This window comes from Dendronephthya gigantea, unplaced genomic scaffold (assembly GCF_004324835.1).
Source record: "Dendronephthya gigantea isolate DGI-Jeju-01 unplaced genomic scaffold, DenGig_1.0 000224F, whole genome shotgun sequence".
Classification (NCBI taxonomy): Eukaryota; Metazoa; Cnidaria; class Anthozoa; order Malacalcyonacea; family Nephtheidae; genus Dendronephthya; species Dendronephthya gigantea.
Window position 1 is genome coordinate 152,321 of NW_021163234.1, and position 24,470 is coordinate 176,790.

A 24,470-nucleotide genomic window follows, 5' to 3' on the forward strand; every position below is an offset into this window, starting at 1 on the left:
AGGAATTGAAATTTCGCTAAAAATTGTAGTATTTAAAACTATTCGTAGCACAATTTATAATGAATTACGATTATAGTTGAATGTCGACTTTATAATTGTACCAAGATATAGGATTTTACTTCAACGGGTTCGATCATTCAGCAGAAACGAGTGTTATAGAATTTCAGTGATGGAAATATAAGAAATATAAATATCGCTTCAGGCGAGGGGACTTTGCATGCAATGTATTTCTAGTTGTTAATTATTTCACTTCAAAGTTAACTTTTAAAGCAATTTGTAGACAACATTAAAAACTGTGGGACCTCAATGGATTTTTTAAAACGAGATAAGCTATAGCAAGGATTCAGACGCCTTTGCTATGTTAGCTCGAGCACTTCTTACTAAAATGATAAATCATTTATAAAATTTTATACGTTGAGCTAGTGTTTTGCGAGTAGGGCCACATTAAAAAACTGAAAAATAAACAGTTGCGAAAAAGAGGGGTTTTTTTCTCCTGCATGAGAAAAGCCAAAATACATCGTTCATCGTTATGGCCTTCTCGAACTCAACTTGAAATTTATATTTTTATATTTCCGAACTCACCGGTGAATTCCAGATTTTCAAGATGGCCGCGGAAAATTGTTTGGCAAAATCAGCAAACAATGGCAATTTTTTCGCAGAATACGTGCATTTTCTCCTTCGAAAGTAAGGGAGCATTTTAGATTTTTTTTGCTTTAATTCGAGCGTAATAGCGAGTGTTTATGTTGCCGTGTTTGCGACTAGAATATTCGTTTTTTGAACAAGAAATTACGTACTAAAAATTTTACAATGCGTAACTTTCTGAACTCTTTTTCCCGAAAAGGCATGAGAAAAAAACTAAACATACTTGCAGGTTTCACCTCCCTGCAAGTATCCATGCATGTTTATTATAGAGAGCTTTAGATTTGACTACGGCTCCCGCTACGGCTACGAGATTCGTCACTGTGGCGCGAAACAAACGTTGTATGCATACGCCACCTCGTACTGGCATGATAAATCTCTGCAAACACAATAATAAACGCATGTTTATCCCGTCAAATATTTCGGGAATTTTACCCTCAGCATTTCCAAAAATACACGTATTCAAAGGCCACAGTCATGGAAAACATTTCTCAAAATTTTTTTTCTGGAAAAAAACGAAAAAATGTCAACTTTTATTGCTTTTTAAATCACGTAGTCAGGACTACGAAGTTTTGTTAAAATGCCGTAGTCAGATGAGCGAGGGCTACGTGCCTCTGGCATAAGTACGAAGTATCACGAATATCACGTCAATGTGACGAATCTCGTAGCCGTAGCGGGAGCCGTAGTCAAATCTAAAGCTCTCTTATAAAACCCACTTACCGAACCCCGCGCCGAACTTATTATTACTTTAGTAAAATAACCACCGGTCCAGGCTATCATTCCACATTAAGAAGCTGTTTACACGAACCCGCGGTTATACCCGAGTTTCAAAGAAACGTGAGTGGATTTTGAGGTATTTTTTTAATAAGTCTTTATGCCGAAACCAAACAAGCACATGATATTGTCAGGATGATTACATCACTGATAGGATAATGTTATATACTCATCTCGACACCTCAAGCTAATCTCACGCTTCGACGAAGCTCGTCTAAACGGGATCATGTAAACAGCACCTAAAGCCTGGTTTCCAGTCAGGAAAGTTTAAACATGCAGTCCAGTACGGTTTCTTTTCTGCTAAAGACAATTAGTTGAGAAAAAAATGATAAAAGAGACGTTTCTGCCCGATACGGTCCGAAGAATATGATTTTTCTGACTGGAAACTAGCCTAAGAAAGAGTAGAATATAGTTTGGTACTAGATCGGAAGTAAAATTGATCAAATCAGAATAAAGTGAAGCAAATTTATTTATAAACGTAATCACACGGTATTTTCAAAAAAGGTGGTACAACATATTTAGCCGGAAAGTTTTAAAACTTTAATAGCTGTAACCCAGGATGAAGAATTCACTGAAAATAGGTACTTTTCTCCAACTTTCTGGCATTTCGTCTGGCGTCTGCAAGCAATGCTTTTGCCTTTTGCCCCTGGATTTTCAGCGTCAATCAATTGTACAGTAACTTGCCCTGAAGAAAATGTTAAAAGCTTTTAGTGAGCAGACGTTCTACAAGAACCGCGAAGATTGAAAATTACCTACCGTATCCTGAAAAAACAGGAAGCCAAAGGTTGGCGGAATTGAGAGAAACATCCTTGGATGCAGCAACATTCATGTACTGGGTGAAGGACCGCGTGCCATCTGTGGTTTGGATTCTATAGTAATAACGATGAAATTCCTCGTCACTCTGGGTTGTGGCCCAGAGATAAACGAGAATCTCTCTTGCATTCGGAGGGATCTTGGCATCCGAAAGTTCATAAATGATTGAATTACCGCTTATTTCGGGCAATTCACCATAGTTATGCAGCTCGTCTTCAGAGATTGGAGTGTATGCCATTTCGTGACGTTTTACAACAGTTAAATTCTGAAACAAATAACATATAATGAAAACTATTTAAGAAACCACGAAAATCAAAAAGATATTTATTTTATTTATATATTATAAAACAATTACACCACTCACTCTCGTTGTATATGGCTGATAGCCAACTCAGTGGTACGCATCTCGTCGGCTACAGCTCATATACGACTCGAGCTACTAGCATAATCCCCGAGCGGGCGAGGGTACTAATTCCGCCCGGAGATTTTGATTACGCCCGGGAATGCAAATGCGAAATGAAAGTTGTCCGCCATTATGTCATGGACGTTGGGCGTTTTTGTAAGTTATGCGCATGTGTGAATTTAAGACGAGTTAAAACTGGTAACCATGCAGCAAACGTTTGCAAGCGTGCGATTGGCTAAATTAAAATTTTGGTTCGCGTCAGCATAACTGATATTTTGAATTATAAAACTAAAATCAAAAAGATATTTATCACGAAATATTAGCACGATAATTTATCACGATATTTAGCACGAAAATCAAAAAGATATTTATCAAAAACCACAACGATCCGGAACATCTTGTGAACAATTTGTGAGGTAATGAATATCGCATGTATAATTGTGTATACTAACTAATCATTGTGTTTCATGCAAAATAGCTTTCAACTTTTACTATAAAAACAGCCTATTTAGTCGCTGTTGGCCTAGGCCCTGCATGCCCATCACGGTTTGTCTACCTCTCCTGGATCAACAGAACTACGGTTTCACAGTAGTTTCCGCATTGTTGAGCCTTTTTGAACCATCAATAAAACAACTGGCCGCAACAACATTGATGTTCAACAAGGTTTGTTCTCAGGAATATTTTCAACAATACTGCTCCATGAGGTGGCAGGGGTGCAGCCAATGACCTATATTAGATGGACTAAGCGCTCGCCGCTCGAGGCCTAAATGTGTCCCCGCCGTTGCTCACGTCATATAGGTCAACGCGTCGATGAAAATTACCGCAGACTGATTTTTTTTAGTTTGTGGGCGCGCTTAGATTATTAAAAACGTTTTGAGTGAGTGTATTGTGCAAATTTGACGATCTGTAAAAAAGAAGGATATTACTTCTGATATTCGAGGAGTGCTTTTCAAGATGTTCAAGATGCAGTGTTTTCAATAGTTTTGTCACATCTTCGCGTGCAAAAATATTAACAAGGACAGTACACGTACGCAAACGAATAAATAATTCTGCCCAATATCGATTTAAAATGCTTACATATTTGTAAATTTGTGCATTATATTTACTTGTTGTGAAATATTCTAGTCAATTGTCTGAGTGTCCATGATAGAGCATTAAAAATTTTGACTAAAGAATTGTCGTTATATGCATTTGAATACGTTGATATATGATTAATATGAAGCCGGGTTTATAACTATGCCGCTCTGCAGTTATTGTCATTGTATACCTCGGTATTTAAAAAAATGAAATAAACGTTCCGTTCATGTTTTGTTTTTTCATTTTTCGGCTCGAGTTTATATTTATCAACGGCAAAAATGCTTCGAACGCAATCGCTCGTGAGTTTAACGTAACAAACTTGTTCGTGTTCTTTAGAACAGTTCTTTAGAATAGATCGCGCTTTCAGTCAATAATGTAATAATTATAGGTCACTAAGGTCAGTGGGTGCAGCACAACATTGTTGACTCCTAAAATTCTTTGTTGAATTTTGAAACAATTCGCTAACCATATCCGGGTATGAAATTCCTCCCATAAATATAAGCACTTTCTATATCATAGCTACGTTGAGAAAACACAGCGAAGACTTGAGCGATATATATTAAATTTGGCGGATTGCAGAAGTGCCCAATGTAAAAAAAGCTGTAACCAAACAGTTTTAATAAAGCTGTTGGTCTGATAGGTGATATTTCTGAACTCAATCTAGTCCCGGCCTTCCGTGTCTGTGCGTCTTCGAGTTCAAGTGATTTGCATGGGTCGAATACAATTCACAAAAAATAACCCGTCTGAATACGACCATTCAATATTCATATGATCAGGGGCCGGTTGTATCAAGCCCGTTTAGCTTAAATGGTGGATAAGTCAAAATGAAACAACACTCTTACAACTCTCTTGAATGCGTCAACTTGAATATTATGCACTGAATATATGTAGTTGTAAACAGTATCTTTGTATTAATGTCAAAAACATTTAGTTAACTTGTTGAATAAAACGGCAGCCTGTTTTGAACTTAACTTATCGCTTAAGCTAAACGGGCTTGATACAACCGACCCCATGGGGCCGTTTTATTCAACAAGCATGCATGCAATTGAAGCAAACTATAGATGTTTTTAACCTTAATACAACGATACTGTTTACAACTATACATATTCATGCATTGAATAATATTCAAGTTCACTCATTCAAGAAAGATGTAAGAGTGCATGTTATTTAACTTTGACGTATTCCCCGTTCAAGCTAAACGGGCTTGATACAACCGGCCCCAGATGGATAAATTTATATACGTACGATGGGTTGGGTAATGCTAAAAAGGTATCGTAATTCTTATATATACGGGATAATAATTTTGTTTTTTTCTCTAAGCGTTGTTCCGTCTTTGACCCCGTTGGCGTTGATATTTTAGAAACTCGTCTAATTTACCCATCAAAATACGATTTTAAGACGAGTTTCTCGTCTAGACGGGATTCCCGACCAACTCAGTACCCGTCTTTAGACGGGGAAGTTAGACGGGGAAGTTAGACGGGAAAGTTCGGGAAAGATTCACACAGTTTCCCGTCTTCGATGAGTTTCCCATAAATCTAAGACGAGTTTCCGTCTCTAATCATAATGATTTGGCTAATGATAGCAAGGACTTACCTCAGGCTCAGTTTTGGAATAATGTAACTCGCTTCAGCGAAGTCAAGAGATTCGTCTATGATATCGCAAACGGATTTTGTGGGTAGCCCGTTCGCGGGTTAACCACTATGCTACACGCGGAAAAACGATGAGCGATGATGCATCTGTCCGCCGAGTTTGTTTATCTACGAAAGAGACTGGGCGGAGCTGGAATTTTGTCAGCCTGATCGGTGTAAACTGGCCTAAACTTTCAGATAAATTAATCGCAGAAATGGTATTTCATTGGTATTTAATTAATTATTCTTATGTCTACTTTGTTATAACTGTATCCAACTAGCAAACTAGCCCATTTTTGCCTTTACGTATGGCATTAGAACGTAAAACTAAGCATCATGCAGTTGAGTTTATTAGCGTCTATTTCATCGTTGTCGATGATAATAAGCTTTCTGTCAGTAATTTTTAGCTTGTTGTCGGTTGTTGTCGGTTATTAGTAGGACCCTTTCCCCGCGCCATTATTGCGGCCTGTCATTTGACATTGAACAAAACTTGAAAATCTTTGCCAAGTTTGGGGCTACCCACATGTATGCATTGCATACTTATTTTTGAAAAAGACAGCATATCACGCAACAGGGTGCATTTCTTATCGCAGCAAGAGGACACTTCCGCAGACACACCCCATGCAGATTATTCTTCTAAGACCAAGTTTTCGTGACCTGACCTTTCGCAATTGTAAGTTTCTCGACATGAAAGGGCAGGTTTGTAAAACCAAAGCCAAAGAAGATAACAAAACCACGTAATGGTGCCACCGTGGAGCAAGTCTCGGCCAGTCGGAATTGTTTCATTTGGACGAATTAAGCCAATATAGCTTGACAATATTTTTGAAATCGCCATTTTAACTGTAGTTTACTAAAAGTATTTAATGTATGTATATACGCCCTTTTTTGATACGCTAATCTTATTTCAAGTTAAACATAGTTTATTTTGATCCTATTTTGCTAAAAAGCTATTCCATTAAAACATGCCTGAACTTAAATCTCTTTTAATTTTTTTTCTGATATACTTTTATTAAAGGCGTAGATCGAACCTGTGCATGTCATTGCCCGTCGTTACGAATGGAAAATATAATTGACAAAATATAATTGCACTGCATGAAGTGTAGTTTCCACTTTATTATAATCATTTGAAATTTATATCTGACACTGAAGCCCCGTTACGCCACACTCAATTTACCAGCAAAGAATAGCCTAAATGGAGTCATAACCAGAAATTCAGGATATTAATTACCATAAAAGTTCATAATGCCAGATTTTGCAATCAAAGAAAGCTGCCTTGTTATTATAGAATTATATAAAGCACGAGACAAAATTTGAAATGAAAGCAACTTCTATCTTATATATTGCCATTGCAGAGTTCGATATAAGACGGGCAGAAACTTCAGTTGAACATGCTGGTTCCCAGTAATGTAATCTCAGCAACGCGTTAGCTCCTTGAAATAAAATAGTTGGTGAGATGACATCAAGCAAGTTGCTGAGATGACATCACTGGGGAACCTGTTAAAGGTAATTGACTGTAATGCGAACTTTACAGTCTAACATAAATTTTTGAACTTGCAATTGAACAAAAGCGCTTATCTGATTTATTCAGATAAACGCTTTTGTTCAATTGCAAGTTCAAAAATTTATGTTAGACTGTAAAGTTCGCATTACAGTCAATTACCTTTAACAGGTGACAGATGACATCAGTAATCCATATCCGCGTATAGCATAGCAACAAACTGATATATGTAGAATTGTTCAAAAAAGTTAATATGATTTGGTTTCAACCTCAAGGGCAATTTTTTAAGAAATATCGAAAAAATTTTAGTTAGATTAAAAGTCCAATCATATTCATATAGATTTTGTGTTATTTCATGAGGTTTCGGTATTGGTATAATAATTATGCCCGCTAGATTACAACACAAAATACAAGTGTATACGATGATGTATTTCACCGTTTGATCGTCATTTCAAAGATTTTTGCTTTTTTACATGTCTGTTAAAAATGTTAGAATGTTAAAAATTTATTGTCTGAATTGTCTTCCTAATTGCAGAACTTGTGTCTGTTCTTTTGAATCTTTTCATTTTCTGTTTTTTTTAAACTAATTGCATGGCTATTGTTACACAGAGAAAAACTAAGAGCATAAGAGGTTTCTATGCATGACATAAAATATAAACTCGTATTCCTCTGTTTACAGGTTTAATAATTTAATGATGAATTCAATTTGAAATTGCAACAACTTTAAATTATAAGTAAATTGATTCCATACGTGTACTATAATATCGGATATAATTTGTAACATGAAATGTCCAATATTAATCAACCTATAATATTTTTTAAAACCGGCGTATCTATAAAACCTGAATCTAATTCATGTAATAGAATTGTATTGTATAATTCATTTGGAATTTGGATGTCTACATTTTGAAATTACTTTCTGCTAAAGGCCTTTCCTTTTGTCAAAACCACCCCAAGAACCCCCGCTCGCCTTTTTTCAGCTGATCTACATACAATAACTGAAGAAGTTTTGCAAGGGGAGTTCTGTCATGCGCAAAAAGCCCTTTGTACAAGGTTGGCAGCTACTGGTGCAAATAAAGTTAAGCTGACTAAAGTATTTGCACATAAATCAATGACAGCATGATAAACTGCATGCTGGCAAGTATGTTGTACCTAAGGTACCGGTTGAAAATTTCTCATATGTAACAAAATTGATATAAAAACAATACAATTTAAAAATGAACAAAAATACAAGTAGTAACGTGTGCATGTATAACAATTGGTCATTTTAAAACAGGCTTCTCGTCTTAAAAAGTATTATTTTGATAGGCACTTATAGTACGTATTCCATATAAGGTAACTGATTGCACAATATGCAAGAGCAAATACATGACGCTGAACAACTTATACACGACGCTGAGGAGCAAATACATGACGTTCCCCGGTTCGCCTTGAATTGCGCGACGTATTACAATCGCGCCAAATAAACAAGATGGCGCAAAGTAGCGAAGAGCGCACGGGTTTGCATCTCTCAGTCTATCATGAAAGTGAACCCCGAGATTTCCATATCACGCAGTGCAATCAACAAGCCTGTGGAAATGATATTTGCCAAGGACGGCTTTACCATTGCCAGCTTTGTCCACAGAACAAGTTTGCAAAAGATATACCTTGCAGAGTGAGACAACATTTTGAAAAGGTCCATGTGGAAAACCGAATTAGTATCCAAGGTATAATTATTCATTTATGTAAATAGCATTTTTTTTCACAATTTATGCTTCACTGAATACGGGTTACAAAGCGTCATAAAGCAGATGTAAAGGACGGGTGTAATATCATTTTGTCTTGTATTATTTGTTCATTAAAATTAAGTGTGCTGCAGCCACACTGGATACAATCATAGAATTGCCATCCTTTGTATTGGCTTGTTTGCAAAAATTCAGGAAATAATTTTAGGACCGTTATACACCCTTACTGCCTTATTGGGTTAACAAAACATGGTTTGTACTAGTTATCCATTCATTCCATTGACCATTGGTAATTGGTATTTGGTAATGTGCAATATATGAATGTCATGATGGTGCACCCTACTAGTTTGTTATAACCTTTCTAAAGCCAGGCTATTTTAGTCATTAAGGGAAGACCATTACGGCAATGTGCTAATATCTCATGGTAATTAACCTATTTTTATTATAGGCAGTGGCGTATGGGAGATGATAATGGGGGGGAGGCACATTATATAGTCATGTTGTGCAAGATTAATTTCTTTTCAAATCCACTATCTTTACAAGTCTGTTAAAATGAATATATGAATATGTTTCCCCCCCCCCCAATTATCGTCTCCTGTACGCCACTGATTAGGGGCAAATCTACCCTAGTTAGGTGCACCCTACTTTGCTATTTTTCTGTCTAATTATGATAGGGCATTTTAGTTATCATTTATGCCTTCATGTAACTTCACTTTATTCACCGCCTGCCTGATGAGTGAAATAGTAGGGTAGACTACCATATTGCAGGCAGTGGAAATTTATCTATGTAATAATTTTGGTTAAGAGACAGTAATATATTGTGGGCAAAGCTAGGTCTTTCCTTGACAATCAAATTTGCCTGGTTTTAGATTGGAAAACAGGTCTCCCTTTGACAAACAAAAATTGCCTGGCTTTAGACAGGAAATAACCAGGTGATAGGGAGCATGATTATTGGCTTGTGGCATATATAAATTGCATGCACACTGATACTTAACCCATTGAGTTGCATTGCACCCTGATGTGCCTACTTTAGTATTTACTCTGTCCAATGCCAGATGATTTACTTGTCAAGGAGAGAGTGCTGGTGCCGAATGGGTTAAACTGTACACTTCCTAAATGACTGCTTTGAATATTTATGCTGGAGCTGTGATGATAACTCCCACTATTTTACTTGCACTTGTCAGGGTAGCTTTAATCTGCCCTAAACAGACAAGTTGCAGACTTAATCATATGTAATCAACACAGAGTATAAACGGTCTTGAGGTAAAGAGGTCTTGCTCCTCAATTTCTGTAAGAAGTTTATTTTTGTACTCCCATATGGTGTTACATTTTACCCAGGGAGTGCTGTCATTTTTAATGGGTTAATTGTGTTGAAACGTAATGCTTGTATAGGGATAGGCACTTATAGTACGTATTCCATATAAGGTAACTGATTGCACAATATGCAAGAGCAAATACATGACGCTGAACAACTTATACACGACGCTGAGGAGCAAATACATGACGTTCCCCGGTTCGCCTTGAATTGCGCGACGTATTACAATCGCGCCAAATAAACAAGATGGCGCAAAGTAGCGAAGAGCGCACGGGTTTGCATCTCTCAGTCTATCATGAAAGTGAACCCCGAGATTTCCATATCACGCAGTGCAATTGAGTGTTTCGCCGCCTCTAGGTGTTGACCACTCTCCTCTAAAATCAGTTAATTCCTTTTCGATAAATATTTGAAGCGATTCGAAATCTTTACACCATTTTAACTTTCCCCTTTCTGCAGTCTTCAGATGGTTATTTTCCTCACAAGAGTTAAATTCGTTTGCTAATAAGTCAGAGCTCTTAACGATACGTCCGCTCGTAATCGGACGGTATGAGTCATTGCTGGTCGGTCGTTAAATTAAGTTACACCGCGTACGACGTCTTTGTTTTAAAAGATCGTTTTGTTGGTTTTATCGGGGTTTTTTATTCGGTTATCGGTTTCGGGTATTTTCAAAAACCGCCCCAGCCTAATTAGTCGATAATTACTTGGTTCATTCGTTACACCCAACCTTGCTTTCTTCCATTCATTAGGAAATATTCCAGTATAAATGGATTTTGCAAATATTTCTGTCAAAGAAGTTGCAATTACATGTGCTGCAACTTATTTGGTATGGTCCATCGTAGGAATTTGCAGGGTAACAATTGCATTGGTTTGTGTCAAGGTAGGATTCTGGTTCATACTCAGAGACAGGAATTTCAGGAGCTAATTCATCCCCAACATTCGAGAAATAATTATTGAAAGTTTCGGCTATTTCAACAGGTGAGGTTATTAATTGTTCACTAAGTTATCTTAGTTTTTCCCATTTTCGAGAGTATAACTCATTTATACTCCTTATACTCATGTTTGTTTAGGGTCTCCTTTATGTAAAACGAGACTATTAGTAAAATAAAGTCGTTTCGCTTTTTATTTCATTATTGACTTGATTTCTTATACATTTATACTGGTGTGCGAAATTATGATTATCTCGTTAATATATGTTAATTATGTAATTTATGTAAGCAACGTTTTTTTGACGTTTTTTGACAAGCGCATGATCGATTTAAAATCGTTGAGAAGCATTATAGTGATTACACATCAGAAATAGAGAACAAAAACCTTGTGATTTGTTGTGAAAACATTCTATCAAAGAATTTCCAACACCGGCACCAAATTTGTGAATCTTTCGTAGAAATTGCTACTTCTTTAAATAATCTCGTTTAAAAATCAATTGTCTCAATGCGTTTGTAACCCAGGGGAATCTCTTGCTACTGATTCGCCTGGTTCTAAGTGGTGCGTGTCTATCTATTGCTTCCATCAACAGAGTTTGCATGACTTGACTTGTTACAAAGACCGATGACGTAACTTGGAGTTGGACAAAAGGACTTGGAAGAAATGACCTGTTACCAACGCAAGTCAAACGGAAATATCTACCGATGCTGCAGCGGCTCCCAGCAGTGTGTGAGAATCAAGTTTTCGGCCTCTGTAAATCTTTATCAGATTTGATTTATTGTGCGTTGATTTGATCGATCAGCGTGTTGTCTGTAGCATTTTAGGCACCGAGAGAATTTGCGCCGGGTATTTTCCGACAAAGCAGTATTTTTATAGGAAAACTCTCAGCCCTACTTTCCATTTCGGAGATACATTACGTCCCTTTTGTTGTCATTTACAGCAAAACGTGCAATGTACAAACGAAGTTACGAAACCTTCTTGAGTTCCAAAAATTATTCGTCCTAAATTCTTGCAGCCGGTAGTCTAGAGTAGAGCATTATGGGAATCGAACCCATATACTTAGAAAAGAAAACCATTATGCTCCTTTGAACGGCAAGAATATTTTTTACAATATTTTTGTGGTTGTTCTTGGTAATGCTGGCTTATATAAAATACGAATAAAGAATTTGTTGCATCAACTCAATTATTTAGGCCACAGTGTTCTATAGTTCCCACAAGTTGCAAATAGTATTACCATAAAATATTATAGAATGGGGCAATTTTTGGGTGTATTTAGTGCTTATTTAACACATAAATACAGAAGGCATTGTTAACCTCCGAAGTTATTCTGAAGTTATAAGACTGTGAACTTTGACCGATAGAGATCAATAGAAAACAAATATTTAGTCTGATGTATTATAGAGGCTACCGTTTATTAGCTAATAAAAGTGGCAACACATACATGTGATTAGCCCATCGCAGAAAAAATTGTCTGGTGTTCGACAAGGTAAAAAAATAAAAGATGCATTGCTCTGAGGCTAACCCTACTTTTGATCTTCAGTTAGTAGCAATACATGTATAACTCAGCATATTTACAATCTATGCAATATTCAGCCTCTTACCTAGTGTATTATTTACATACCTGCATGTCTTGAGGGTTGTGTCATAAATATTTCCATAATTCATATATATATATATATATATATATATATATATATATATATATATATAATTATATATATATATATATATATATATTTAAGTAGCAAGGGGAGTGTTACTGTAACAGTACAGATATATTATATTCTAAAAGTATAACAAAACTATTTTGTTTAAAATTGCTGTGAAATGTCACCAATAAACTGATCACCGAACTGGTTTTTTGGGTTAATTGTTTACATTTCAGCTTACATGTAACATGACTGCAACTTTACAGCCTGTCATCTAGCAACAATGGGTAATTTCCAGTAAATACTTTGAATAACAATCAACAAGTCAACCTACTATTTCAGAAGGCAGATAGGAGATGCTATCAAGTATAATAATTACAATTTTAAGAAGACATTATTATGGTGTTGTACAGTATTGAATTGTAATCAATCTTATACACAATTTCTGTGTTGCTAAAAAACCATATTGTAAGCAGAGTTGGTAGATATGCAAATATTTGAGGCCAAATTGTCATTAGTGCTATCAAGAAAACAAAGAAAATAAAAGGCAAAGACAAAGGAAACAAAGAACTAGTGTGATGTTGTTTGGCCTCAAACATGCAGCTATCTACCAACACTGATTGTAAGTACCAAATTTGATATTGGCTCTATGTATATATTTATACACAATGGCTTCAGCAAGCAAATAAAGCTTCTTTTAAGGTTTCTGTGTGAGTAGACACAGCTGTGTAGAATATCATTCATATTTGTTATTGTCTTTGGATGTTACAATAGTATTAACAAGTGTGGCTAGTGCCAGCATCTCAATGAGACAGATATCACAAGCATGCATGTCAAGGAATCTCAATCGTTAATTTTAAGATGCCGCTATTCCACAGCCAGTACAGCTGAACTACGCGCATATAAGAAAAGATCATTGATAATTATTTCACCATGAGTGGCATATGATATAAACTCTGATATATCAAGTTGCCATGTTAATCAAATAGTGCAGGGATGTCTCTATTGAGACATTCTTTTAAACTAATATTCCTCTAGCTCTATCTTAAATAACGGTGTTCTTGAATTTCTTTAGAGTAGTATACCAGCTGTGCAGATAAGGTAATAGCCCAACTATTTCATATAGCACTGTGGCTAAATTGCAGAATACCCGTCCACTAGTCATGGAAATGATGTAGCCACTATTTCACTGGATACGCGGATACGCAGTCGAAAATTGTAAAGCAATGAATAGGTCAGCGGTAACTCGTTTTTTTATGATGGGTACTTCATTCTTCCACAGATATATAGAACTAAAACATTTACTGCATAAGTTTATGCAAATGTAGCAGAATACCCCGCAATTTTTTAAGGGACGCGGTAATACAGCATAAGAAATACATGACGTAATATAAATGTAGGTATTAGTTTAAGTGGATACACGGATACGTGGATACGCAGTCGGTTAATATTCTAAAGTTCATCGACCTTAAATCAAAGACGCTCGGTCGAGCATGCCGATTCCTAGTAAAACTTGGGGAATGTCAACAGATAAACAAATTGTGAATGATCATCACAAGACAATAACAATATTAAAGTTTCTATGTATATAATATGCGCTTTCTAGTCTTAACTTCATATAATAATACCAAATTATGAGGTAGTATAAAATATATTAAATTGTAACACTGTCAGTTTTGTAAATTATTGGCTACTCACTATTCCAATCTATTCCAGAAAAAACAGTAAGGATATCAATAAATTATGTTTATCATTCATTTCAATACAGTTATTTCATGCCTGCAATGCGCGGTCACTGCCATCCAAGAAAACGTATTTATTAAAATTCATGTCAAAATAAAACCATTTCTTCGAATGGCTAGTCCACTGAAATAAAATCCACTTAATTTGATTAAGCCGGCGAACGGTCTTGTTTTGCTCCCAATAACACGATGTCATTATCCATTCTGCAGCGAAACAAGGTGGACACCCATTTCCCACAAGAAACAGTAATAACTTAAAACATTCCACGTCGCAAATAGGTTTTTTCCAAAATATTAATTTCATGTCTTGCGGCCACAAAGCCAGCGAATAGAAAATATCGCCGTCTATAAGCTTCAGTAGAGTATGTCTTCTCTCTGATATTGCCTTCGCTGTCGCGGCGCCCACGAAGTCTTTGAACTTGAAAATATCAAAATCCATTTCACTAAATCTACTTAAAAAAGTTTGAAAAACTTCCAGGTCGTTAATTCAAATACTTTGTTTGTGAAGCGGGATCATTTAATTAACACGTTCACAGAAGTGGCAATCACATCAACCGAAACTTCTCCACTTGCCTGTTCCTCAAATTACAAACGACCGCATACCACACGTATCCGCGTATCCACATAAACTAATGCATACATTTATATTACGTCATGTATTTCTTATGCCCTTACTATCATATGCCTCGTTCTTTAAAATATTAACCGACTGCGTATCAACGTATCCGCGTTTCCACTTAAACTAATACCTACTTTTATATTCGCAGTCTTAAATTTATAAATGATCGTGATCACAAACGGTTTGCGGAAATTTGCATATAAGCTTCAGTATCAGTATGAAAAATCTAAACTTTCACTAGTTTTAAATAGAAACTATATACTGAAGCAAAATCAAAATCTCTTTGAATCTACAATGTCTGTAGTCATGCATGCACGTGCACAAATTTTAGATATTCTCATAACTAACTGTTATTTCAATTAGCGATTTTTTTATTCAGAATATATGCATAATATACTTGTTATAGAAGGGGAATAATGACATTATATATTTTCAAACATTATAGTACTATTTACATAATTACAGTATGGATACACTTTTTTTTTAACGTCTACAAGAAATCTTAAAAATAGGTCACTTCCTTTGTGTTCATAACGCCACAAGAACTCTGCCAAGTGGGACGAAAACATGTATTTTCGTGTGCCAAAGTCAGGCATCTTTGTCTTTGCTTGTCGCCAATGACCTTCTATCTTGTTTGTATGATCGCCATCAGTGTTAACAAACTCTTTTGAGTGATTAACACACTTATGAACATATCCATGCTTCTTCAGGTTCACATACGCTTTCCAGCAGTCTGAGACTATCGTGCTACCTTCGGCTATGTGACGCTTTATTAATGGCAACAAGGTCTCCTCGTCACGTTTCTCAACGGCTACCATAAAACTTCTTCGAGATTCTTCTTCGATTCCCCCAAATACCCATTGCCCTTCAACTTTATGTCCTCGATGGTATTTTCTTTTCCAAACTTGCTTTCGTCGATTTGAACAGTCTTTCCTGGTCCGCCGATCTTTTCTTCTCTCTCTAGAAGTGTGACTTCGCAAATCTCTCGGCAAAAGCTATCCCAATCTACTGCCGTATGTTCGCTTATGTTGACTTCGTGCCGAATGTTCTCCTGGCTTACCCCTCTGCACCACCAGTATGTTAATTTCACAATTTCTGCAAGGGTCAGGTTGCTTTCCTCGAACCAACTGTCTTTTCGAATCGACATTTCAACCCTGTGTCGCTTCCCGTCAATTTGCCTCCTGCATTCCCACTTTAAACCGTCCGATCTGTCATTTGCGTTTACTAATTTCATCATCTCATTGCAATGTCCGCATTTTCGACTCCCGGCTATTAACTTCTCATCCATAAGCCAGCCAATCAGTTTATCCTTATTACACAAGATTTCTTCTTTGAGACGGTCATAAGTCCACTTATTATTTGTTTTGTTTTCCCGGTATTTCTCGTAGCTTTTGCCCTCGCCAAGGTGTTGTGTAGCAGCATCTTGTTTTGCAAACGTAGTCCACTCGGTCTGTGATTGTGAACTCGTTCTATTCGTTTTCTGCCTTCTTGCACACACTTGTATTGCCTTATCCATGGATGTGCTTAATTTTTTCGCTGCTTGATCTAAATGTTGTCGTTTCGCTTCGAGTTTGGCGTCCGAATGCTTTCAAAATGCAAGTTATCAAAATTTAAAGCGTCAGTTTACAAGGTATCCGTTTACAACTGATGCACTACACCTACCATGCTCTGATCAATCAGTTTCGTTAAATTTGCGTAATTTCTCATTATTAAGTCGCTCGTATTTTTCTTTTTCACTAAAACTAGACATGATTGCAGAAACCCCAATGCGTGTGGTTAATTAGATAGGTTTAGAGTAGGGTCAAAGTAAACAAACAATTAAGGAGTTATGGTTGACCCGGATAAAACGTATCATCTCAAACCATTAAGCGGCCAAAATCGTCACACCGGTCAAATTTTTATTTCATGCGTATAAAAGAAGCGCACATATAACCACTTTTTAACAATTCCATTCCATCGATTTGCAATAGTTGCTTACCCTATTGTTACAAGAAGTGGGACACTTTGTGATTATTTAACGTCGTCTATATCAATTGTATTTTAAACTATATGCATTGTTCTAATATAGCTTAGATTTTCTCTTTTCAATGTAACTTGCATTTTTCAGCTTGTCTCTGCAGACCGTCATTCAAGTATTATTAATTACTAAATAAGCCGGTAGCTACACCACGTAAGTGTTAAATACTGCAAAGCCCTCATCAGTGTAATAGGAAGCCCAAATGATGAAGGCCCGGTTTAACGGACTCAAAGCTTTGCAGTATTTACGTGGTGTACCTATACAAGCTAATTTACTTATTTTGCAAACTCACAAGAATATCATTTTTAATTATACTATTACTATTCATCTGCGATATTATGTCATCATAGTGTTGCATCAAAATTAAACACAAAGGAATTATCATGTTTCTCAAACTTGACAAAATTCTTCATCCGCGCCTTCAGCCGCTATTGCCGATTTGCCGCCCCCAGGTGTTAATACCAGGCCAGCCGCGGCTGAAGTAATTGTCTTCAAACGTTAACACCTATACAGGCTAATTTACTTATTAATGTCACCGTGCAAACTCACAAAAATATCATTTTTAATTATACTATTACTATATTCATCTGCGATATTATGTCATCATAGTGTTGCATCAAAATTAAACACAAAGGAATTATCATGTTTCTCAAACTTGACAAAATTCTTCATCCGCGCCTTCAGCCGCTATTGCCGATTTGCCGCCCCCAGGTGTTAATACCATGCAGCCGCGGCTGAAGTAAGTGTCTTCAAACGTTTCCGTTTTTGAATGTTTGCCCGACATATATTCGTTTTCATTGATGTTTTTTTAATAGCCCCTTCAAATTGATGCGTTTTTCTTACACTTAGCGTAATCGTTCATTTTCAAACGATTACGCAAATAACGATGAACGCATTGAGATGCATTTCACACCTCTTGTGTGGCTCTTCACATGCAGTTATCCCATTAAATTCAATACACTATATATGTCTATTCACGTTTTTCTTAATTATGATTAACAATGTTACAACACAACGTTCAATTTCGAGTAACAATATTTCTTAATGCTGTGTGTGGCTGAAAAGTCTATTTTTCTTAGCGACGCTAATTACTCATAATCTGTCAAACACCGATGCCGCTTAGGTGGAACATTACACCGTTATACTACACCATGACGGTGCCGCTCCATGCACATAAAATGCGCAAGCAAGACGTGTTTGGTCACTTTGTTTTTACAACCGAACTCTACCCGCGATATCAGAAAATCGAAATGGCAACCTCGAATCCCATCACGAAAATCGGACGTCAGCATGAAAAGACATGGTCCCGTCTTCAGAAAAGATTGTCCGACTGTACCTTCGATTACTCCAGAATCATGCCGGATAATATAATCACTTTCCTGATCCATAAGGCCACAAGTGTCAACAGCTGCCTCGGCTATCTCCTACCGACGATCCTTGCCACTGTCTCCTACCTATTGAGCAGAGCAAAAGTTACCGTTTCAACAGTGAATCGCGATCAATCCACAAGCCTTTACACGATATTCGTCGGCTACCCTGGCACCGGGAAATCTCCTGCTATTGAACATGGCTGTATCAAGCCACTTCAAAGTGTCCTGCGAGACGACGTTAAAAACGGCCTTCTTGACCGAACAACTTCCTCCGGTTTGATCAAACATCTCTCCGTTCACGGGACTGGATTTATCGTTTCTCCTGAGGTTTCTGATGTTTTAAATAAACTCTTGAAATCGGACGAGGAAACCTGTTCAGGAGACGCTATGGTGCTGTGCAAACTTTTCTCGGGCGAACGAATTTCGTTTCATTATGCGACTGAAAATACGAGAGAGATCGACGCAAACACACCCTTTTCCATCCTTGGTTCAACTCAAATGCCTAACGCTGCAAAACTTATTGCCAAGATGGACAAAGGTCAAGGATTACTGGATCGCTTTTTGATTTCGGTTCCAAGCGCACGGTGCCCAAAATCAAAAGAAATTGAACAATCGCTTCAATACCTATCCACCGAGTGTATTGACGACTTTGACAACATTTATCGCTTGATCACCCAGTTTCATACGGATAATGTTGTTAAATACACGTTTGATGACGAGGCTGAAGACGCGATGAGAAACGAACGGGATGCCTTCATCAGTGACATCAACGATGCCATTGCCGACGGCGAAACAACACCTCCCAAGTCTAAGAAATTGGACCTGTTACCGAGAATGGCCGCAACCCTCCATGTTTTACAACATGCTATGGAATGTGCCTTAGCCGCTCAAGAAGACATGTCAACAATCCCTACGACCATACCTAAAGAGACGTTCGAGAAAGCGAAATTGTACGTGGATCATGTTGAGAATCAAAAACACATGCTGTGTGAGGTTAGTAACATATTGTGCCCACAAAATTTTCATACGGCTTTCATAACATATCTTGCGATTATCGTCTCTACACTAATCATAATATATTTATGTATATAAATTGATGGACAGATATATAGCGACCGTTCCCTTCCAAAACTCCCTATATAGGTTATATGTTTAACCTTCCGATATCTATAACTGCACTGTTTAACAATAATCTCAAATGCAAAATTGCTGTTTTTTAAAACGTTTCAGTTCATCAAGTCCATAACTAATGACACCTGTGATGAAGAAAGACCACAGCCGAACGCGGGGAACATTAAGTCGGGAATATTGATATTTCCAGGCCCTGTTGTTACGTACAGGGCTTTCGTTCAAAGCGGCCCCCGTTTGACTAGGGGAATATCGAACGAAGAATTCGTTAATGCGACAGAGCAGCTAAAGGAAGATTATGGCCACACCATTAATGTCAGAGTTGCTAGGTCATCAAAAACGGCGAGTCTGTTTGTCAAGAAAGCACCAAATCAATTCGAAGAATGGCCCAGTGAAATTTTGTGCAAAAGAGAAGAATACGAAAACAGCTACCATCGACCATGTCACAAGGCTATATCGCCAAGCATACGTAGATTGCTTCGCCAACAAAACATTTTGACCGAGGAACAACTGAACATGTAGATTTGGAAAATGTGCGCATAGATGTGTGCTAAGACATTAACATAAATTTTTTAGCTAGTTAGAAACATTAAAAATATTTTCATTACATATATTCGTCAGTTACTTGTTGTCACCTTGACCTGATATTATATTATTACATTAAACATTTTAAATTGGTTGATGAACAATTTGTTGAATTGCTATTATTTATAACAAAATTATCGGCTACTCATTATTCTAATCTATTTCAGTTATCAGTCATTTGAATAGAGCCACTTCATGCATGCTTGCGATCACTGCCGTCCAAGAAAACATATTTATTGAAGTTAATGTCAACTGAATAAAACTATTTTTTCGAATAGCTGTCACAATTCAAAAAATCCATCCTCACAAAACTAACACCTACATTTATCTTACATCATACATTTCTCCTGTCTTATTAACTTATGCCTCGTTCTTTAAAATCTTAAACGACTGCGTATCCACGTATCCGCGTATCCACTAAAAAATAAAACTGACCTCTAGCTTGAGAATCTGATCTCTTTAAACTAACTGTATGCATCGTTCTTTAAAATCTTAAACGACTGCGTATCCACGTATCCGCGTATCCACTAAAAAATAAAGCCTCATCTAGCTTGAGAACCTGATCTCTTTAAACTAACTGTATGCATCGTTCTTTAAAATCTTAAACGACTGCGTATCCACGTATCCGCGTATCCACTAAAAAATAAAACTACCTCTAGCTTGAGAATCTGATCTCTTTAAACTAACTGTATGCATCGTTCTTTAAAATCTTAAACGACTGCGTATCCACGTATCCGCGTATCCACTAAAAAATAAAGCCTCATCTAGCTTGAGAACCTGATCTCTTAAAACAAACTGTATGCATCGTTCTTTAAAATCTTAAACGACTGCGTATCCACGTATCCGCGTATCCACTAAAAAATAAAGCTACCTCTAGCTTGAGAATCTGATCTCTTTAAACTAACTGTATGCATCGTTCTTTAAAATCTTAAACGACTGCGTATCCACGTATCCGCGTATCCACTAAAAAATAAAGCCTCATCTAGCTTGAGAATCTGATCTCTTTAAACTAACTGTATGCCTCGTTCTTTAAAATCTTAAACGACTGCGTATCCACGTATCCGCGTATCCACTAAAAAATAAAGCCTCATCTAGCTTGAGAATCTGATCTCTTAAAACTAACTGTATGCATCGTTCTTTAAAATCTTAAACGACTGCGTATCCACGTATCCGCGTATCCACTAAAAAATAAAGCCTCATCTAGCTTGAGAATCTGATCTCTTTAAACTAACTGTATGCATCGTTCTTTAAAATCTTAAACGACTGCGTATCCACGTATCCGCGTATCCACTAAAAAATAAAGCCTCATCTAGCTTGAGAACCTGATCTCTTAAAACAAACTGTATGCATCGTTCTTTAAAATCTTAAACGACTGCGTATCCACGTATCCGCGTATCCACTAAAAAATAAAGCCTCATCTAGCTTGAGAATCTGATCTCTTTAAACTAACTGTATGCATCGTTCTTTAAAATCTTAAACGACTGCGTATCCACGTATCCGCGTATCCACTAAAAAATAAAGCCTCATCTAGCTTGAGAACCTGATCTCTTAAAAAAACTGTATGCATCGTTCTTTAAAATCTTAAACGACTGCGTATCCACGTATCCGCGTATCCACTAAAAATAAAGCTACCTCTAGCTTGAGAATCTGATCTCTTTAAACTAACTGTATGCATCGTTCTTTAAAATCTTAAACGACTGCGTATCCACGTATCCGCGTATCCACTAAAAAATAAAGCCTCATCTAGCTTGAGAATCTGATCTCTTTAAACTAACTGTATGCCTCGTTCTTTAAAATCTTAAACGACTGCGTATCCACGTATCCGCGTATCCACTAAAAAATAAAGCCTCATCTAGCTTGAGAATCTGATCTCTTAAAACTAACTGTATGCCTCGTTCTTTAAAATCTTAAACGACTGCGTATCCACGTATCCGCGTATCCACTAAAAAATAAAGCTACCTCTAGCTTGAGACTCTGATCTCTGTAAACAAACTGTATGCATCGTTCTTTAAAATCTTAAACGACTGCGTATCCACGTATCCGCGTATCCACTAAAAAATAAAGCCTCATCTAGCTTGAGAATCTGATCTCTTTAAACTAACTGTATGCCTCGTTCTTTAAAATCTTAAACGACTGCTTATCCACGTATCCGCGTATCCACTAAAAAATAAAGCCTCATCTAGCTTGAGAACCTGATCTCTTTAAACCAACTGTATGCATCGTTCTTTAAAATCTTAAACGACTGCGTATCCACGTATCCGTGATATTTAAAAAGCGTGGCTTGAAAAATTGCGGGGTATTCTGCAATCGCTCCAGCACTGTATAATAAAATACGTCTCTTCTATTTAATGGATTTTAGTCCAGGATGGATTTGCAGTAAGAAATATCAAAGGATATTAAATCTTATAGACAGCTTCACACTGTAGATTACTCAGTAATAAACTACTAAAAGCTTTTGTGTTTGAAACCAAATATTTTGCTATTGCATTTGCTGAAGTTGACTAGCCTAATAAAAATTAGTAATGCAATATTTATTTTTCAATCAGTACAATAAATATAATACAGATTTGGTTCTAAGCCGTTCCTACCTTTAAGATTATAAATATCTTGTCATATATATTGAATATACACAAACATACAAAGGTTTTAGTCACCAAACTAAACAAAACTCCATGCCTTTAGCCGCCATCTTGTACATCCGCGAAGTGGGAAGCTTGGACCCAAGACCAAGCACGCGTCATGTATTTGCTCTTCAGCGTCATGTATTTGTTGTTCAGCGTCATCAGTGTTGCCAACTGTAATTTTGTAAAAATCCCAAGTAACCGCCTGAAATATCCCGAGATTCCCCCTAAAATCCCGAGATTCTAATTTCGACCCCAGTCCTCAGCTTTGGCGCACCCTAGTACCAGGTCCGCTCAGTGTGCGTTTATAAAGCGGTACTTCTCTGCATAACCGATTGTACAAATAGTCTTTATTGAGTGACTTTAAGTAACGTTTTTGCCGCAAGTATTAATTTACGCTATATATTATTTCAATACCTTGGATTTTTAATATGTTTATTTATCAATTTAACGAAAACATTTTTTCCCAAATTCCAAACTTCCCTCTCCCAAAAATCCCTAAAAAAATCCCGAGATTACCATTTGAGAAATAAATCCCAAAAAAATCCCAACTGCTTCAAAAAATCCCGAGATCTCGGGATAAAATCCCGAACTTGGCAACACTGAGCGTCATGTATTTGCTCTTGCATAATAAATATATATTGTGCAATCACTGCCATATATGGAATACGTACGGTAACTACAGATGATTATTTTACCACAGTAGGCCACTATTGTGTTGCTTCACATAAAGTATCCCTTTCCTTAAATTAACTGCTGACATATCATCGCAGGCGCCGCAATTTTTTTCAGTGCACTTCACTTTAGTTTAATTGTGTATTATGATGTTCGGACCTTAAAAGTTAGCCTAACATTAGATATTGCATATTAACAATACGTTACAGGTGGCTCCCTACAATTTTTTAAAATATTGAAAACTTGTGGTTTTGATTTAAAATTTTAGCACGAGATTTCTTGCTAAGGAAAAGAAATTTCCCAAATATATAAACCAACATTCTAACAGTCAGAAATTGCCCATAAGCATGACGTCATTACCGTTGTTATGGTAACAATAGCGATTCAATATGGCCGACATTTTACCTATTGACGCATTTTACTCGAAAACAAGTTCGGTTACCCCAATTTTTTATTTTATGAAACGTTTTCTTACAAAAAAATTGAAAATTTGAACCAGTTAAAAAAAATTCTATACAGCCAAATTTATTAAAAATTAAAAAACGTGATTTTTCGTTATAGAGATTTTTTGGCTCTATTGAATTTTTTTAAACTTGCTCAAATTTTCCATTTTTTTGTAAGAAAACTTTTTATAAAATAAAAAATTGGGGTAACCGAACTTGTTTTCGAGTAAAATGCGTTAATAGGCAAAATGGCGGCCATATTGAATCGCCATTGTTACCATAACAACGGTAATGACGTCATGCTTATCGGCAATTTCTGACTGTTAGAATGTTGGTTAATATATCTGGGAAATTTCTTTTCCTTACCAAGAAATCTCGTGCTAAAATTTTAAATCAAAACCAAAAGTTTTCAATATTCTTAAAACTGTAGGGAACCACCTTAATATGAATACATATTATAATAAAAAGTCAGATTACATAAATAGAAATACACCTTAGCTTATGCGTACCATTGCGACATTTTATAAAAGAATAAAGACTATATTTAGTGGAAACAGGCCTTATACAAGAAAAATCAGGTGAGTATTAGAGACACATTTAATATGTCATAATTGCATCATATCGCTTCCTACAGACTTCCACAATGGCGCCTGATATTTAAGGCCCAGGAATTATTTTATTGGTTGGAAATGGCGAGGTGTGCTGCATGCATGTATTTCTAGTCCAGCTAGCTAAATCATAAGCAACTTAGCTAAATCACGATCGAGATTGCCCTGAGACACAGACGAATAATATAAATTAATATTTGCTGCTCGTCTGTCTCTCA

General features: G+C 36.6%; 1 protein-coding gene and 1 pseudogene across 1 annotated transcript; one reads left to right on the forward strand and one right to left on the reverse strand.

The window, feature by feature from the left end:
- Positions 1 to 15,227: 15,227 nt before the first annotated feature.
- On the reverse strand, positions 15,228 to 16,510 carry LOC114540208 (annotated as a pseudogene).
- Positions 16,511 to 17,615: 1,105 nt separating this feature from the next.
- LOC114540209 lies at positions 17,616 to 19,842 on the forward strand. The gene is made up of 2 exons (XM_028560479.1): positions 17,616 to 19,185; positions 19,423 to 19,842. The coding sequence occupies exons 1-2, from the start codon at positions 17,935 to 17,937 to the stop codon at positions 19,840 to 19,842; spliced, it is 1,671 nt and encodes a 556-aa protein (XP_028416280.1). The 5' UTR covers positions 17,616 to 17,934.
- The last annotated feature ends 4,628 nt before the right edge of the window (positions 19,843 to 24,470 follow it).

What these genes read in the sequence shown, in the direction of transcription:
- LOC114540209 (XM_028560479.1), top strand. Translation starts at nt 17,935, where the DNA reads ATGCCGCTTAGGTGGAACATTACACCGTTATACTACACCATGACGGTG. An exon ending in AAAAACACATGCTGTGTGAG is followed by an intron (nt 19,186 to 19,422) that starts GTTAGTAACATA and finishes AAAACGTTTCAG; the next exon opens with TTCATCAAGTCCATAACTAA.